Source organism: Plecotus auritus, assembly GCF_963455305.1.
Source record: "Plecotus auritus genome assembly, chromosome: 3".
Lineage (NCBI taxonomy): Eukaryota > Metazoa > Chordata > Mammalia > Chiroptera > Vespertilionidae > Plecotus > Plecotus auritus.
Genome location: NC_137772.1, coordinates 92,152,917 through 92,171,226, shown reverse-complemented (window position 1 = coordinate 92,171,226; position 18,310 = coordinate 92,152,917). Strand labels below are relative to the sequence as shown.

General features: G+C 40.9%; 1 protein-coding gene across 6 annotated transcripts in view; it reads right to left on the bottom strand.

The window, feature by feature from the left end:
* RB1 (RB transcriptional corepressor 1) overlaps positions 1-18,310 on the bottom strand; it is a 228,465-nt gene that overhangs the window by 163,930 nt on the left and 46,225 nt on the right. For all 6 annotated transcript variants that reach the window (XR_013960129.1, XM_080660113.1, XM_080660114.1 and 3 more), the window contains 3 exons: positions 15,772-15,891; positions 2,330-2,368; positions 1,127-1,194 (listed from right to left, as the gene is read on the bottom strand). Coding sequence is in view for 5 of the 6 variants with exons in the window: in XM_080660113.1 (XP_080516239.1) it covers positions 1,127-1,194; positions 2,330-2,368; positions 15,772-15,891 (227 nt within the window). In the remaining variant the exon portion in view is untranslated. The remainder of the gene's footprint in view (positions 1-1,126; positions 1,195-2,329; positions 2,369-15,771; positions 15,892-18,310) is intronic.

The following is an 18,310-nucleotide window of genomic DNA, read 5'->3' as shown; positions in this document are numbered from 1 at the left end:
TCCCTTGCCTTCAGGGTCAAATCCACAAAATGTTCTTTAAAACCAACGTCCTAAGTTTAGTACCTATGTTTTCTTCTATGTAATTTATTGTTTCATATCTTATATTTAGGTCTTTGATCCATTTTAGTTTTTGTACTTGGTGACACACTGTAGTCTAGTTTCATTCTTTTGTATATGGCTTTCCAGTTTTCCCAGCACTATTTATTAAAGAGCCTTTCTTTCCTCTATAGTATGCTTTTGGCTCCTTTGTCAAAAATTATTTGCCCATATACATGTGGTTTTATTTCTGGGTTCTCAATTCTATTCCATTGGTCTGAGTATAAGTTTTTTTGGCCCATACCATGCTGCTTTTTTTTTTTTAATGTATTTTATTCATTTTTTACAAAGAGGAAGGGAGTTAGAAACATTGATGAGAGAGAAACATTGATCAGCTGCTTCCTGCACACCCCCCACTGAGATATGCCCGCAACCAAGGTACATGCCCTTGACCAAAATCGAACCTGGGACCCTTGAGTCTGCAGGCCGACACTCTCCACTGAGCCAAACCGGTTAGGGCCCATACCATGCTGCTTTGATCAGTGTTGCTCTGTAGTATTTGAAGTCACATAGTGCAATACCTCCAGCTTCGTTATTTTTTTCTCAGGATTGCTTTGGTTATTTGGGGTCTTCAGTAATTCCATACAAATCTGATATTTTGTTTTATTTGTTAAAAAATGTCATTGGGATTTTGATGGGTATTACATTGCTTTGGGAAACCCCATAATTTTAATGATGATTATTTTTGGATGGGTTGGGGTAACTTCTCTGTTTTTCTTTGCATTTTGTTGTATTATTTGAATTCTTTTTAGTAAGTACACATCATTTTTATAAAATCAATAAGATTATTCTTCAAAAATTAGAAAGAAAAGAGGAGTGGATATTAGAAATGAAATGAGATATTTCCAATATTGCTTCAATATTAGAATTACAAGGACTTGCTAATAGTTAGCAAGCCACAGAAAGAATTGTGGTTAATAGGGAGAGGGGGGAGGCAACATTAAATTGAATAAAACTTTGAGCTTAATCCAAAAGTTTAATCAATTATTACATCTGAAACATTATCATGTAACAAACATAATGACTTTACCTTTAGCTAGTAAAAATGTGATCCAAGAAACTTTTAGCACCAACACAGAATTTATTTCAGTAGATATCCTAGTAAGCAATCAGAAAGGAGAAAAAAAATTTACTACAGCTTTCTAACTATACCTGATTCCCTCCCACACACACTTTTTTAAATGCAGACTTCATTACGTAATAGAATACAGTCTATTTTAAATGCACAATTTACACATGAACTTACTACTTTGTCTCAGTTAGTGTTTATACCAAGGTACTATTGTGCCCATAGTAGGAAACATTTTATTTAAAAAATTTAATTATGCACAGGAAATAGTATACTATACTGTACTTAGTTTCCAGTTACTTAATAGTTTTCTGCTCTGTTTTCTAATGAAAATCAACATAATAAGCAGAAAAATAGAGGTTTGGGTTATTCTAGTTCATCGATTCATTCACTTGTTGGAATTAACAAGTGAAATTAATAATGAATAGAGTTAATAAATATACAACTTTTCTTTATATTAATCATCTTCAATACTACTACCTGAATGGGGCAGAAAATCTCATAGACTACTCATTATTTCTCCAAAGAAAAACTCTATAGAGATCTTACATGGGTATACTGTTGGAACATGTGTTATAGGTTAAAAAACAATTTGGAAATTTTAATATAGGTGTTCATACTTATATTCAGTTGGTTGGAACATGATCCAGTACACCAAAAGGTGCAGGTTCAATTCTAAGTCATGGTACATATCTAGATTGTGGGTTCGACCCCCTAGTCAGGGCATGTATGGGAGGCAACCAATCGATGTTTCTCTCTAACATTGATGATTCTCTCTTTCTCTCTCTCTCTCTCTCTCTCTCTCTCAAATCAATAAAAATATATCCTAGGGTGAGGATTTTAAAAAAGAATATGCCTGTAATAGAACCTCAATACAGATTTAGTTAATGAACATGCAGTTTTCCCAGAGTTGATGATACATTGCACTGAAACAACTTCCACTTTATTAGTTCCCCCGTATAGTAAAAGGCAAGTATTTCATATGATTTTTCTTTATGAGAAGATAAATAATCTGTTGGACTTAGAACTATAACCTTACTTTATGAAGAAGCATGCTATAATCAATCAAACTAACCCTGACATTATCAACATATTTGGGATCACTCCAGAAAGATCTTTCTTAAAAAAAAAAAAGTGAAAAATAACATGCACTGAACTACTTACAAACTGCTTGGTTGCATCAAATATATAAGTTCACATGTCCTGAAAGGAAAAAATAATTATATTAACATTATGGCTTTTTATAAAGTTACTTTGTAATATTTTTCATAATTTAAAAATCGATTTTTATCAGGCTTTATTAATCTTATTTAAGAAGTATATGTTTTAAAAACAAAAAAACATCCTATCTAATAAAAGAATAATATGCAAATTAACCATCACTCCGCTACACCAACAAGCCACACCCACAAGCCACACCCACCAGCCAATCACGAGTGAATATGCAAATAAACCCAACCAAGATGGCTACGGCCACAGAGAGCAGGAGGGAGGCTTGGGTTTCCCCAGCAATGGAGGAAGCTAAGCTTTCCGCCTGCCCTTGCCGGCCTAGGCCTCTACTCAAGGCTACAAAGTTTCAATGATAGAAGATAAATAAAGCCCAACAGAAATGGCGGCAGCCACGGAGCTGGAGAGAGCAGGAGGCTAGGGTTGCCCCCGGTGATGGAGGAAGCCAAGCTTTCCACACACCCTGGCCAGCCCAGGCCTCCGCTTAAGGCTACAAAGTTTCAATTATAGAAGATACATAAATCCAAAAAAAAATGGCTGCCGCCACGGAGCAAACAGAAGGCTTGGCTCCGTTCCAAGCTACAAAGTTTCAATTGTAGAAGATAAATAAACCCCAGATACCAGGGCCTCCACTTGGGTCGCCAGGGGGCGTGGCCGGCCTGCAAAGCACCACAGGCCCCTCGCCCAGGCCGCCCCACACCCCAAGGGAACCCCCACCCTGATCCGGGGCACCCTTCAGGGCAAACCAGCTGGACTCCACCCGCACACCAGGCCTCTACCCTATCTAATAAAAGAGTAATATGCAGATTGACCATCACTCCAACACACAAGATGGCTGCCCCCATGTGGACACAAGATGGACACCACAAGATAGCCAGCAAGGGAGGGCAGTTGGGGGCGATCAAGCCTGCAGGGGAGGGCAGTTAGGGGTGACCAAGCCTGCAGAGGAGGGAAGTTGGGGGCAACCAGGCCTGCAGGGAAAGGCAGTTGGGAGGGACCCAGGCCTGCAGGGGAGAGCAGTTGGGGGGGACCAGGCCTGCAGGGGGGGGGCAGTTGGGGGTGACCAGGCCTGCAGGGGAGGGCAGTTAGGGGCAAACAGGCTGGCAGGGGAGTGGTTAGGGGGTGATCAGGCTGGCAGGCAGAAGCGGTTAGGGGCAATCAGGAAGGCAGGCAGGCGAGCAGTTGGGAGCCAGCAGACCTGGATTGTGAGAGGGCAGTCGGACATCCCTCGAGGGGTCCCAGATTAGAGAGGGTGCAGGCTGGGCTGAGGGACACCCCCCTTCCCCGTGCATGAATTTCATGCACCGGGCCTCTAGTAGCATTATAAAACAAAGTTAAAGTATATTTTTCCATCTATGGCATTTCACACACATCATGGTAATATCTAATTACAAAAGGATTGGACTTCATATGTGCATCTGTAACTCATCTGTACATTTGTAATTGAATCTTGATCTTGTTAGAATCCCAGATTAGGTCATAAAAACCTATTTAACGAATAGTCTCACTAAAATAACACAAATGAAAAGTACAATAAAACCTACTTTTTTAGGACAATGACTTCCAGAATGGCAAAATAAGGATCTTCATAGAACTATTTCCATTGTAATAACTGGTGAAAATTATTTATTCAAAAATAATTAAAGTCTCTGGAAATTTTTCTAAGATTATACAAAGCAAAAATTGAAACATTTCTTCAAGAAAATTTACTAAATCTTGGTAATAACAATGATAGTCTGTGGAATTTAAAGAAAAACTCACTTCTTCCTCCTCTCTATCCCAGCATCACAAAGCTCTAACGTGGGCAGGTGCAGCCAAGACACAAGGCCCCCTCTCTCCTGAGCTCCCAGCCTAGGACTATCTCTCTGGGAAGCGCAAGATACCAACATTTTTCATACCCCATGCAAGACAAACTGAGAGGTCTGGGGCTCCCTTCCTCCCCAGTCATAGGACAAAAGATCCAGGAAGAGCAGATCAAGATTACTGGGGCCCTGACTTCCCTTACTCCAGTTAGCTGATAAGACAGAGGTTCCAACCAATAAAGGCAATCTGAGAAGACAAGGGATTATGGCCCCTTCTTAGCACCCCACTCTTAAAGCAGAGGTGTCACTCAAAAAAGTGGACACTATTCCCACTCTGATCTCCTGAGTAGTGGCACTAAAGTGTTGTCCAGGGGAGAGATAGGCCTTAAGAACAGAGAGATCTGAAGCTCTGTCCAAGGGAATTAACTTCAATAAATATCAAATAAAGAGACATAAGTCATTGGAACAGAGTATGGAAACAATCAAGGCTAAAAGCCCTGTTGAAAACAACGGAGATGTTGGTGGTAAGCAAGTAAGAGAAAGCTGGTAGCTATATGAGAGCAACAACCTAAATCCTAGACCACCTAAGAGAGAACCAGGGGCAAAGCTAAGAAAAGCTCTCCTGAGGCAAACCTCAAGACTAGACTCAAAGATTACTCTTGCTAAGGGAGCCAAATTTAAATGGATCAGACTAATACCATTGTAATTAACCTAATTATTAATAACAGGAAAGGAGCAAAGGGAAGACCAGACATTATAAGCAATCTTCCCGCAATACTTGCCTGTCAGTCACTCCTTGGAACAAAGGTCATTGACCAGAATGTGTGTGGCCACTGCAAACTCCAGATGATTTGAAATATTTAATCCCCTAAACAAAGGAATTCACCCTCTTGTGCTTTCAGGACCCTTAAGACTCTTGTTACTTAGGGTGCACTCTCCAGCGTTTTCCCATATGGCCCACAGCCATGTGGACTCACACACTTGAACTAATGGACTGCAACTTGCCTGATGCTGTATTGGACCTGGCTCCAACATGGAAAACGAAACTCTGGACATTGGCTTTGCTTCTAGCTTTACTGAAACCCCAGCTATATTTCTTCTATGACTGAACTAAGGGAAAGGGAACTTTAGAAATCCAGGAATGTAATTCCATGAAAATAAAGCTTTCTCCTATATCTCATCCACTCATGAGGGCCTCCAAAAATACTTATTCCTACAACCCCACTAACCCCACTTCCCCAAGAACCCCACTTCTACCAATACCCAGGGCATTGTCAAAAAATAAAGCAATCAGTTACTAATTAGTGGAAAGTAAAAGCTAGATGCAACAGCAACCAAGGCAGTTAGATTAACAAGAGAGATCAGAGGAAAAGATCACCAAAGAGAACCCCACTAAAACCGCTATCACCTCACAGTGACTGTACACATGCCCATGGCTACATGGAGGAGCAATATCAGAAGCTATACATTCTGGGATAAATAGGCTTCACTGAACTATTACAGCTAAGTCACTAGACAAATAAACAAGAAAAGAATAACAACAGCAAGCCCCAGGATTGAGGAGAATCTATCCAGAGTTACCAAAATGTTATCAAAAATGCTAGTTTACAAAAATAAGTATGAAAGTGTGAACTCTACATAAGGAAAAAAGCAGGCAACAGAAACTGCATTTAAAAAACCCAGGTGTCAGACTTAACAAAGACTTCAAAGCTGCTTTTATAAATATGTTTGAAGAACTAAAGGAAACCAGGCTTAGAGGAGAAAGAAATATATGCTGACAATGTCCCATCCTACAGAGAATACTAATAAAGAGACGTAAGTTATTTAAAAATAACCAAGTGGAAATTTGAGTTGAAAGGTACAATAACCTAAATGAGAGATTCACTAGAGGAACTCAACAATAGATCCGAGTTGGCAGAAGAATCGATAAACTTGAAGAGAGTTAAAGAGATTAAGTAATTTGAAGAACAAAGAGAAAAAAACAATATGAAGAGGGTCACAGAAATGTGGGACACCAAAAAATATATACCAATATATAGGGTATTGGGAGTACCAGAAGGGGAGGAGGAGAGTGAGGGAAAGCAGAAATAATATTTAAAGAAGTAATGGCTGAAATTTTCCCAAATCTGATGAAAAACATTATTCTATATATCCAAGAAAAAAAAATGAATTCCAAGTAGAATGACTATAAAGAGCTCTACACCCAGATATATCAAAGTGAAAACGATGGAAGACAAAGAGAAAATCTTGAAAGCAGCCAAAGAAAAATGTTCCAACATTAACAGCTATCTTCTCATTAGAAACAATGACCATCAGAAAGCAGTGGGATTACATATTCAAAGTGCTGAAGGAAAAAATAGTCAAACAGGAATCATATATCTGCCAAAATTACATCTCAAAAGGGAAATTGATAGAAAGGCATTCCCAAACAAACAACAGGAAATGTATAGAGTAGATTCACCTTACAAAAAAATACTTAAGAATTCCTTCAAGCTGAAAACTAGTGACCCAAGACAGTAACTCACATCAACATGAAAAAATAAAAAGCACTGGTAAAGGTAACAATAAAAGCATAATATGCTAATTAGATCAGACAGACAAATGACCTTCTGGACATCATTTCGGACGTCCTTCCAGATGAAGCTATGGTGGCGGGGACCGAGGCAGAGGTGGTTAGGGGTGATCAGGCAGGCAGGCAGGTGAGCAGTTAGGAGTCAGTGGTACCGGATTGCTAGAGGGATGTCCAACTGCCGGTTTAGGAATCCATAGGAATCAGGCCTAAACCAGTAGTCAGATATCCCCTGAGGGGTCCCAGATTGCAAGAGGGTGCAGGCCAGGCTGAGGGACCCCGCCCCCACTCTCCGTACCCGAGTTTCGTGCACTGAGCCTCTAGTGTAACTATAAAATACTATGTCACTGCATATTTCTTCTCCTAATTGAAGTAAAAGGCAACTGTATAACACTATATATATAATTATACTAGTGGCCTGTGCACAAAATTCGTGCACATTAAAAGGGGATTAATTAGAGGAAATAATTTAATATTGCTATTTGCCCTTTCTCTATAACAGAAGTGTCAGAGATTAAAGAAAATTAGTAAAATGTATATGAAAACCTTCCTCCTGTCAGAGTCTGGGGCGCACCTCGGGATCCATAGTCAAGTCCCCGCTCACCCACATGCACCTCAAAATCATGTGAGACCCAGACCTGGCCAGCGCCCTCCCCATTGGGCTAGATCCAGACCCAGCCAGTCGCACCCTTGTCAAGCCTCGCTGGGCAGGGGACGTAGCCTCAGGACCCAGCACCCTGGCCCGGCACCAGGACGGGGGGTGTGGCCTGAAGTCCCCCAGCCCAGACCGGGTTGGGGGGCATGCCTTGAGGTCTTCCATCAAGCCCCACCAGATGGGGGACATGGCCTGAGATCCCCTGTCAAGCCCCGCTGGGTGGAGGGCATGGTCTGAGGTCCCCTGTCAAGCCCTGCCATGCAGGGGGGTGCATCCTCAGGTCCCCTGGCCCGACACTGGGAGGGGGGCACAGCCTCAAGTCCCCCATCAAGCCCCACTGGCAGGGGGGTGCAGCCTCAGGTCCCCTGTCAAGCCCCACTGGGCGGGGGACGCAGCCTGAGTTCCCCCGACCCAGCACTGCGGGTACACCTTGAGGACCCCCGTCAAGCCCCGCTGGGTGGGGAGCATGGCCTGAGGTCCCCTGTCAAGCCCCACCAGGCAGGGGGGTGCAGCCTCAGGTCCCCTGGCCCGACACTGGGAGGGGGGCACAGCCTCAGGTCCCCCATCAAGCCCCACTGGCAGGGGGGTGCAACCTCAGGTCCCCTGTCAAGCCCCACTGGGCGGGGGACGCAGCCTGAGTTCCCCCGACCCAGCACTGGGGGTGCACCTTGAGGACCCCCGTCAAGCCCCGCTGGGTGGGGCGCATGGCCTGAGGTCCCTTGTCAAGCCCCACCAGGCAGGGGGGCACAGCCTCAGGTCCCCTGGCCCAGTGCTGGGGTGGGGGCGCGGTCTGAGGTCCCCGTCAAGCCCCACCGGGTCGGGGGTGTGGCCTGAGGTCCCCTGGCCTGGGGCCAAGGCAGGAGGCGCGGCCTGAAGTCCCCTGTCAAGCCCCACCTGGTGGGGGGCGTGGCCTGAGGTCCCCCAGCCTGGTGCTGGGGCAGGGGGAGCAGCCTGAGGTCCCCTAGCCCAGCACCAGGACGGGAAGTGCACCTTGAGGTCCCCCGTCAAGCCCCGCCAGGTGGGGGCGCAGCCTGAGGTCCCGAGCCTGGTGCTGGGGCAGGGGGAGCAGCCTGAGGTCCCCTAGCCCAGCACCAGGACAAAAAGTGCATCTTGAGGTCCCCTGCCAACCCCTGCAAGGTGGAGGGCAAGGCCTGAGATCCCCTGTCAAGCCCTGCCAGGTGGGGGACATGGCCTGAGGTCTCCTGTCAAGCCCCACAGGGGCAGGGGAGGGCATAGCCTCAGGTCCCTGCTGATTGCTCGTTAAGGCTCCTTATGGGAACTTGGCCTCAGCTGTGGGTGCAGCCATCTTTGTGACGGAGTGATGGTCAATTAACATATTCCCTCTTTATTAGATAGGATTGTTGGGCCTATAACATACAGAAATGTAATGTATGTAAAAACAGCAGCACAAAGGAGGCCAACGGAATCAAAACTTTAATGAAATAAACAAATGACACTAGATAATAAATTGAATCAATGGGAACAAATGAAAAGAATAAGACATGGTAAATGAAAGTTAAAATAACAAACTCTATATACTAGTGAAAACACTGTTCTCCTTTATACTCTCAACTACTTTAAAAGACATACAACTCAAGTATCTATAAACTGATGGAAGGATAAATAAATTGTGTAGTTATACAATAGAATATTATTCCATAACTAGTGGCCCGGTACACGAAATTTGTGCACAGGGGTATGTCCCTCAGCCCAGTCTGCACCCTCTCCAATCTGGGACCCCTCAGGGGTTGTCCGACCCTAAATGGGCAGTCGGACATCCCTCTCTCAATCCGGGACCACTGGCTCCTAACCGCTCACCTGCCTGCCTGCCTGATCGCCCCTAACCACTCTGCCTGCCTGCCTGATCACCCCCAACTGCCCCCCCCCCCACCAGCCTGATCACCCCTAACCGCCTCTGCCTCGGCTCCACCATCATGGCTTTGTCCGGAAGGTCGTCTGGAAGGTCTCCCAGTCTAATTAGCATATTACTCTTTTATTAGTATGGATAACATTAATGAAATACTGAACCATGCTACAACATGGATGAAACATGAAAACATGCTACATGAAACAAGTCAGTCACAAAAAATATATAAATCAAAAATATATACACAGAAAACTACTAACATAATAAAAAACAGTAATAAGAAATGAATTTTTTAAATTATAGAAAAAATGTTTCATGTCAAATGCATTGTTTTTCTAAGTTATCATTTTGTAACTTAATATAACTAAGAATAAAATTCTCTATAGTGAAGATAATTACATTCTGTATATATCTGTGCTATCAAATATGATCGTCACAAGCACCTATGAATAATGAACACCTGAACTGTGACTAGTCCAAATGAAGTTGTGCTGTAAATGTAAATTATACAGTGAAGTATTAAAAAATACTTAGAGAAAAAATGTAAAATATCTCTTTAATAACTTTTATATTGGCTTTGTGTTTTCTTAATGAAATGTAATTCACATAACATAAAATTCACTATTTTAGTCCATAAATTCAGTAATTTTTATTATATTCACTTTTTTAGACAACCATCACCACTATCTAATTCCAGAATATTTCTATCACCCCATAAAGAAACTCAATACGTAACAGCCCTTACTCCCCACTCCCTTCACTTCCCACTCCCTGGCAATCACTAATCTACTTTCTGTCTCTATGGATATGTTTATTTAGACATTTCATCTGATGGAATATATGGCCTTTTGTGTCTAGCTTTTTTCACTCAGCTTAATGTTTTCGAGGTTCATTTGTACATGTAACAGTATTTTAATCCCTTTTATCAATGAACAATATTCCATCATATGGATATATCATATTTTGTTTATCCATTCATTAGTTGATAAGACATTTGGGTTGTTTTCACTTTTCGGCTATTGTGAATAATGCTATGAACTTTTGTGTACATTTTTTCTGTGAGTGATACATGCTGAAATGAGACATTTTAAGATATATGGGTTAAATAAAATGTTAAAATTAATAGCACTTGTTCTCATTTACTTTGTCATGTAGCTATTAGAACATTTAAAATGCATGCCTAGGACTGTATTTCTTTTTTTAAGTACATTTTTTATTATTATTTTTAATATTTTTATTGATTTCAGAGAGGAAGGGAGTGGGGGAGAGAGATAGAAACATCAATGCTGTGAGAGAGAATCATTGATCAGCTGCCTCCTGCATGTCCCCAACTGGGGATTGAGCCCACAACCCTTAACCAGAATCGAACCGGGGACCTTTTGGTCTGCAGGACGATACTCTATCCACTGAGCCAAACCAGTCAGGGCCCTTGCACTGTATTTCTATGGGACAGCACTAATATAGCTAAAAATAGCTTTAAAAAACTACTGTTTATAAAGCCCTTAGCATGTTCTAGGAAACAAGATAACCAGTAACACTATCTTAGTTAATTCTATATTACCCTAAAAAGAAAGCATTATTAGCTATATTTTACAGATTGAAATTGAGGTTTAGAAAAGTTAAGTATTTTTCCCTAGCCCACACAGTTGTAAAAGAAAAAATTAATATTCATACCTGGATCTGTTTAGCTTTTCTAAAGTTATAATCACTACAGCCTGTTGCCAAATCTATATGTATGTGTGTGTGTGTGTGTATATATATATATATATATATATATATATGTATATATATGTATATATATATATATATATATATATATATATATATATGCCTAATATGCAAATTGTCCTCTCGGGAATTTGACCGAGAGACTGGGAGTTCGATCGCCCGCTATGACGTGCGCTGACCACCAGGGGGTGGTGTGGAATGAAGGAAAGCCCCAGCTGGGAGCCAGCAGCAGGAAGGCCCAGATCATCTTTGATTGCTGGCCAGGCCTAGGGACCCTACCCATGTACGATTTTCGTGCACCAGGCCTCTAGTATGTACATAAAGTATAACCTTAAATAAATAGGTTTTGATATCACAGTTAAACTTCCCAACTGCTCTTCAGAAAACAGTACAAATAAAATTTTAAAACCCTGCCAGTCCACTTCAAGGCCAGTAAACACCGGATTATCTCATGTAACTAGTAAATAAAAATTGTAAGCCCTTTTAGAAAGACCTGAGTGACCTTATAAGCCCAAATATGACTATATTAATCCTCAGTGAACCTCATAAGGCCAAATATGACTATATTACTCCCTTGCTTAAACTCAATGACTCCCCATCATCTGCAGGAGAAAGTCTAATTCACTATCAATCTGATCCCTTCCTACCTTTCAGCCTCTAGAAATATTAAAATACATTATAGTACTGCTTTGGCTTTGTACACATACTAATCACTCTGCCTAGGATGCTCAGTCCCAGTTCCTACACATTTTGTTTGGTGAGTTTCTGTTTATCCTTTAAACCCTATTCAGATATTGCCTTCTATAAGTTTTTCCTGATCAAAAGCATCCCATAATCACCTTCAACATATACAATATTTTGCTCATTATATAATTTCTACTTCTTAGATATAATGCTCTACAATAGAGCATCACATGCATTGATTATTATACATTTTTATTACAAAATATATTTATTTACTGTAAGCTTCTTTTTAAAATATGTTTTTATTGATTTTATTTTTATTTTATTTTTAGAGAGAAAGGGAAATATAGAAACAATGATGAGAAACATTTATCGGCCGCCTCCTGCACACACCCTACTGGGGATTGAGCCTGCAATCCAGGCATGTGCCCTGACCAGAAATCAAACCAGTGATTGCTTAGTGCAAGCATTTCAAACTTGACAAGACACGACACAATGGGAAAAACACACATGAATGTACTTACAACACCAATAACCCCAATATAAGTGACCACCAGAAAAAAGAGAATTAGGAAAGAGAAAAGAGAGCAAAAATGATATTCACTATATTGGTTCAGTATAGAGGAGGTAGAAAGAGAATGAGTGGATAAGAAGAAAGAAAAAAATTTTAAAAAAGGAAAGGAAATAAAAAAAATAAGGTAAAATAAAATAAAAATATAATGAAGAAAAAATAATGTGGAAAAAAAAAAACAAAGAAAAAAATTTTTTTGAATAAAAGATTAAAAAAATAAAAATGTGAAGTGTCATTTATTTCAGCCGAGTTTTAATGCTCCATGGGGGCTGGTTTAATATCCCACTCTTCTGTTCTGTCTACCAATTCTCAGTTTCCTGTTAGGTAGTCAGCACCGTGTTGAAGTTCTAAGCCATCCACTGCTTTTCCGTCTGTGTCTATCTCCACAGCCTTGACTGCAAGCAGGCAGAACCAATCTGCCCGTTGTCAATTTTAATCTCTCAAGCTTCCGTTTCTGACAGGGCTATAGGTAGGGAGGGTACTGTATCGCTTTCTGGGCCTGAACAGCTCTATTCCAATCAGTCCCTGAGGGCTCTTCGGGGCTATTCAGATATTTTGTGTCCTTTGTACTGCTCTGGGTGTAGTCTGGGTGTGGCTGTATTAGCTGCCTTGAGGCTGCTTGGAGGGGCTGGCTCTTCAAGAGAAAAATGGCTGCTTAAGTCCAGAGAAGTCAGGAATGTCCCAGTGCGACTCCTGGTCACCTCTCCCCGACCCGCTTGCCTTCACAGCCTCTCCCCAGACTCCACAAGTCTGCACCTCCACCTGCACCTCAGCCACGAGTGAGTGTTTGTATTTGAAAGGTCCTATGAACTGGGTTTAGCGAATAAAAGCAAAGCACAAACAGGCAAAACAACGGCACAAATGCTAAGTTTCTCTCTCCCTGGCACTGTGGGGCTTGGACAGTTCTTCAGGCCACCCCTCTGGGCCCAGCCTCTCGTGACTGTGGACTTAGATCTAGAATCCCCTGACACCAGCAGCCCTGTGGACTTCCTTTCCACAGTTGAATGTTATGCCTGTCCCCAAGCGACACGGACTTGGTGCCATGCAGCTTCCTTCTGACCCTCTCTGCTTGGTGGTCTTGTGACTCTCTCAAGCCCGGATCCCCGATCCTACTGTTCTCCAGGTGTCCTCTGCCCTTCCCGGCTGCAAACTGTCTCACCAGCCGGGTGTCTACTTAGCCAATTCCAGGTGTACGTTATTTGATTTAGATGCTCCTTCTCTCTGCTCCAGGATAAGGCTTGGGACATGTCTGCCTATTCGGCCACCATTTTCCCCCCTTCTGTAAGCTTCTTGATGATCACAGTGTCACATGGTTTTTGTATCCCCAGCACCTAACATATAGCCAGGTACTAAGAGTCACTTAGTTAATGCTTATTATAGTTTCTTAAGTTATTTGCAATAAAACAGCTGATAGCCTAAGATTTCTTAGAGTATATTCCACAAAACACTAGTCCCAGAATTTTTAATTGATCCCTGTCGGGCCTAAACTGGCAGTCAGACATCCCCCAAGGGGTCCCAGATTGGTGAGGGTGCAGGCCAGGCTAAGGGACACCCCTCCCCCAGCCCCCGTGCACAAATTTCATGCATCGGGCCACTAGTATTGTGATAAAAATCTATAAAGCTTTCTTGTATTAGGATAATATTCTTAGGATAAGCTCCAAGATATGAGATAAAAGTTTGTAAACAAATTTAAGGGACAGAAAAGCATTTAGAAAGTTCCTATTAGGTTAAAAAAAGCCAAGACAAAAATCATATATACAATATGATCTACTCTATGTAAAACAATATCCAAAGGAAAGAAATATTATCTCCAGTGTTAAAGGTTTGGGTCATTCATATTTTCTTATTTATGCCCTTCTGTGTTTTCCAAGTATTCGACAATTCACATTCCTTAGGCCAGTGGACGGCAAACCACGGCTCGCGAGGCACGGCAAACATGTGCCTCGCGAGCCGCGGTTTGCCGCTCTGTTGACTAATGAGTTTGCCGACCACTGCCTTAGACAAATTAGTTATTTTTTAAGAATTAACAAACATTTTTATTTTTTTCCCTTTTTTCCTGTACAAAGAGCTTCTACTCTAGAAAGATAAAAGAAAATAATGATGACCAATGCTACCATATTACAAATAAAAACCAGGAACGAGAAAAATTTCTTCAAAAAGCCCTAGGCCACCCTAGCCAGTTTTGTTCAGTGGTTATAGCATCAGCCTGCAGACCAAAAGGTCTTGGGTTTGATTCCAGGTCAAGGGCACATACCTTGGTTGCAGGTTCTATCCCTGGCCCCTCATGCAGGAGGCAACCAATAGATGTCTCTCTCTCACAAAGATATTTCTCTCTCTCTCTCTCTCTCTCTCTCTCTCTCTCCCCCCCCCCTGCTTCTCCCTTCCACTCTTTCTGAAAATCAATGGAAAAAATATCCTTAGGTGAGGATTTTTTAAAAAGCCCTAGGCCAGTCTTTCAGTTTTCTTTCCACTTTTCTCATTCACCATCACACCTCTGAAGTTGGGCTGACATACCAACCAAAAAGAAAAGGAAAAATAGAAACATCCTTTTGAGAAGATGTTTCTTTTCAACTCTTATCTCCATACTCATTCTCTCCCTTAATAAGGACACATCTTTTTTCCCTTCTCCTCTTACAACTGCTTATTTAGCTAAAACATTAACTTTCATATTCTTTTACCCAAATAAAATGAGCCCCAAAATGAACATAGAAATAGGCACATGCTGAATTAAGGACTGTAATACTAGGAGTGCAGACTTGGATGAAAAATACTAGTATATTAAAAACTTAACCTAAGTTTATCTGAATTTCATCTTTTTCCTAGTTGAACAAAAAGTCTTCTAAACCACCATTGGGAATACAATCATGGCTTGGTAGTATACATTACATATACCTTCCATCACCAATATGTTTTCTCTTTCTAAATTAAATAACATCATTAAGAAGAAGTTTAAATTTAGGTCACTCTTCCACTCAAAACTATAAGTCTTCTCACAGAGAAGGCTAAAGTGGAAACTAAGCTTAAAGTTGGTAAAACAAATGGAAACATAAAAATATAGAAAAACAATTAATTTTGGAGGAAACATTCAGAACGCATATAATTGGGTAAATTAAAAAGCGAAGAATTAATAAGAAAACTTATAGCAAAGGGAACAAGACTAAGGGGTAATACCTAATAACTTTGCCTGGCTGGTGTGGCTCAGTAGTTGAGCACTGACCTGTGAACCAGGAGGTCACAGTTCGATTCCTGGCCAGGGCACATGCCCATGTTTTGGGCTCGATCCCCAGTAAGGGGCGTGCAGGGGAAGGCCAATCAATGATTCTCATCATTGATGCTTCTATTTTTCTATCTTTCTCCCTTCCTCTCTGAAACCAATAAAAATATATTTTTAAAAAAGATACCTAATAACTTTACTTAATATGTAATAGTTCCCAGATGGAATCTAACCATGAAAAAATGATATAAAAAAACAGGGTATAATCCTAATAAAATTTTTACTTTACCTTTCTAATTTGCTGTAGAGTGCACACAATACATTATACTTCTTCAACAGTCTTGACATAGCATTATCAACTTTGGTACTGGTATCAATTTCTTTTAGTAAGTAAAAAAATTTATAGACACTACAAAGGAAAGAATAGAAAAAAGTGAATCACAATTTTAAAAATTTATTTTATTTCATTTTCAAAGCATGGACATTTCAATTCAAAATATTATTAGCTCTACATCAAATCACTATGATATCCTTTGGAAGGAATTACTTTTTTTGTTTTCCTAGAATGTGAAGAGAAAAATAATCCACTAGTCTTCAATCTATACCCTTATATCTATATACCTATGCCTACATCTATTTATCATTAAGGATATAAAAAAGGATAATAAAAGACATACATAAATATATATTTATTTCTATTATCTACCTATATGTTTTTAAAACTGTAAGTTCATATTTATTTATCCAATTCCAACATAAACTCAATTGTTTCATTTCATGCTTATAACTCTTCATAGACAGTGAGAAAGCCTAGAATCCATTTATCTTTAATTTATTGACTCAATCTCCCTGTATGTAACCACCTTGCATCTCCAAAGCTCCCCCACATGGGTACTCTCCTCTCCTGTTCCAACTGACTTCCCTCAAGGGTAGCCACCAGACCCATTCATAGGCTGTCCAGCAACTAAAGTTACAGGTTTCATTCCAAAAAATGGGCTGGAGTACTCAGACAGTTATCTTGAGAACTGGAAAAATATAAGTTTCAGCTATCAGCAAAGGGCACAAAGCCCAAAAAGAATGTTATTAAAAGTTCCTTTGATATAGAAGGAATTAGGGCAGCCATGACACACTATGTGGAAAATCTAATAAAGGAGGGGAGAAATGATATGGAGTAGATGACCAGATTGCTACTTAGAAAAGAGAGTGGAGCAAATGTGTAGATAAATCCAGGAAAAAAAGAAATCAACTTAGAATAGCATTTATTCAAGAACCACTCAGTTTCCGTTTTAATGAGATATATGGCATTACCTATCCACGGAGCACCATGAAAACTGTGAACTGTGAATACAAAGCCTTCTTTTTCTAGGGTTAACTTATGTGACTGTCTATTCCTTCTGTGGCCCTCCTCTGAAGGAAAAAAGAGGCAGGGTAGACAGGCAGGCAGGCTGGCAGGCCGGCATAAAAAGCCATAATTAAGACACATAGATTTGTTGATAACTACATATTCTAGACCAGTGGTTGGCAAACTCGTTAGTCAACAGAGCGGCAAACCGCGGCTCGTGAGCCAGTTTGCCGACCACTGTTCTAGACCAATGCTCCATGAGTAGATACTGGTCTGTGAAATGTTTGTTACCAGTCCACAATTAAACACAAGTAGAGAAATTAAGTGTAAGCATGTTATGGCAATTTGACACTAATTTTATACCTGATGAATCTTATAATAAAAAGTTTAGTCCTATGCCTACTATGATTTTGTTGTTTCATTTTTTTTTTTAATTTATACTACATTTTTAAAAAAATATCAGTCTGTGACATATTGGAAATAAAAAACAAGTAGTCCTTCAACAGAGCACATTTAAGATGCAATTGTCCAGATAACACTCCTGGATAGTTACCATAACAATGAAAGTTGCATAAGAAAAAAAGTGTACCAAATACATTACTATATTTATGACGTGCCCAAGTTATAAATCAGGTTGCTCTGTGAATACCCAAGAAAACGGGTTTAGGAAAAGCTTTGCCAGGAAAATGATTTCATTTTATAGATAAAAGATGTAATAGCCTTTCTCTGTCATATTTATTTAATAGTCTATGAATATAATACTGTATTGCAATCATCTGTTTACTTTTATCTTCCCCACTGAATTGAGTTTCTTCAGGTCGGAGATTATTCCTCACCTTTATATCATTAGAACCTACCATAGTATTATATTACCTAATAGTTGTTCAAGTTTTCTTTCTTTCCTTTTTTTTGGGGGGGTGGGGGGCAGCAGGTAATGGGGAGACAGGGCTACAGAAAAAGAGATTAAGGCCTCATCAGTGCCTAAAATGTTACAGGTATTGACTATGAACTACAGTAAACCCTCAATTTTGTAGACCTTGATTTAATGCATTTCGGATTTAACAAACAAAATTTCTGGTCCATATGCTACATGTGAAAATTAACACTCTGGTTAATTTTAAAATGCTTTTAGCCAAGATGTGCTTATAATTAAATTAACATTTTAGCAAATAGGCCATATGTTGGAAAAAACACTGTGGTAATTCCGCCAACATAAATAAATCTATATTATAAAAGGCCAGTGGCCCTAAAGCCAGAACGGCCAAATGACCGGTCACCAGGAGGTGCATGGAGCACCTCTCAGTCCCTCCCGGGCCCGCGAGCTGCTCGCGGTGGTGGGGTGGGGCTAACACAAGGCGAGGCGGGGCTTGCGGCTTGCCCAGCGCAGAGGAGCTCGCGGGGCAAGGAGGGGCTCCCGGCTCGCTCGCAGCGGCGACCTACTCCGCGCACAGTGGGTCTAGGGTCCTGCCGGCGCAGCGGGTCGGGG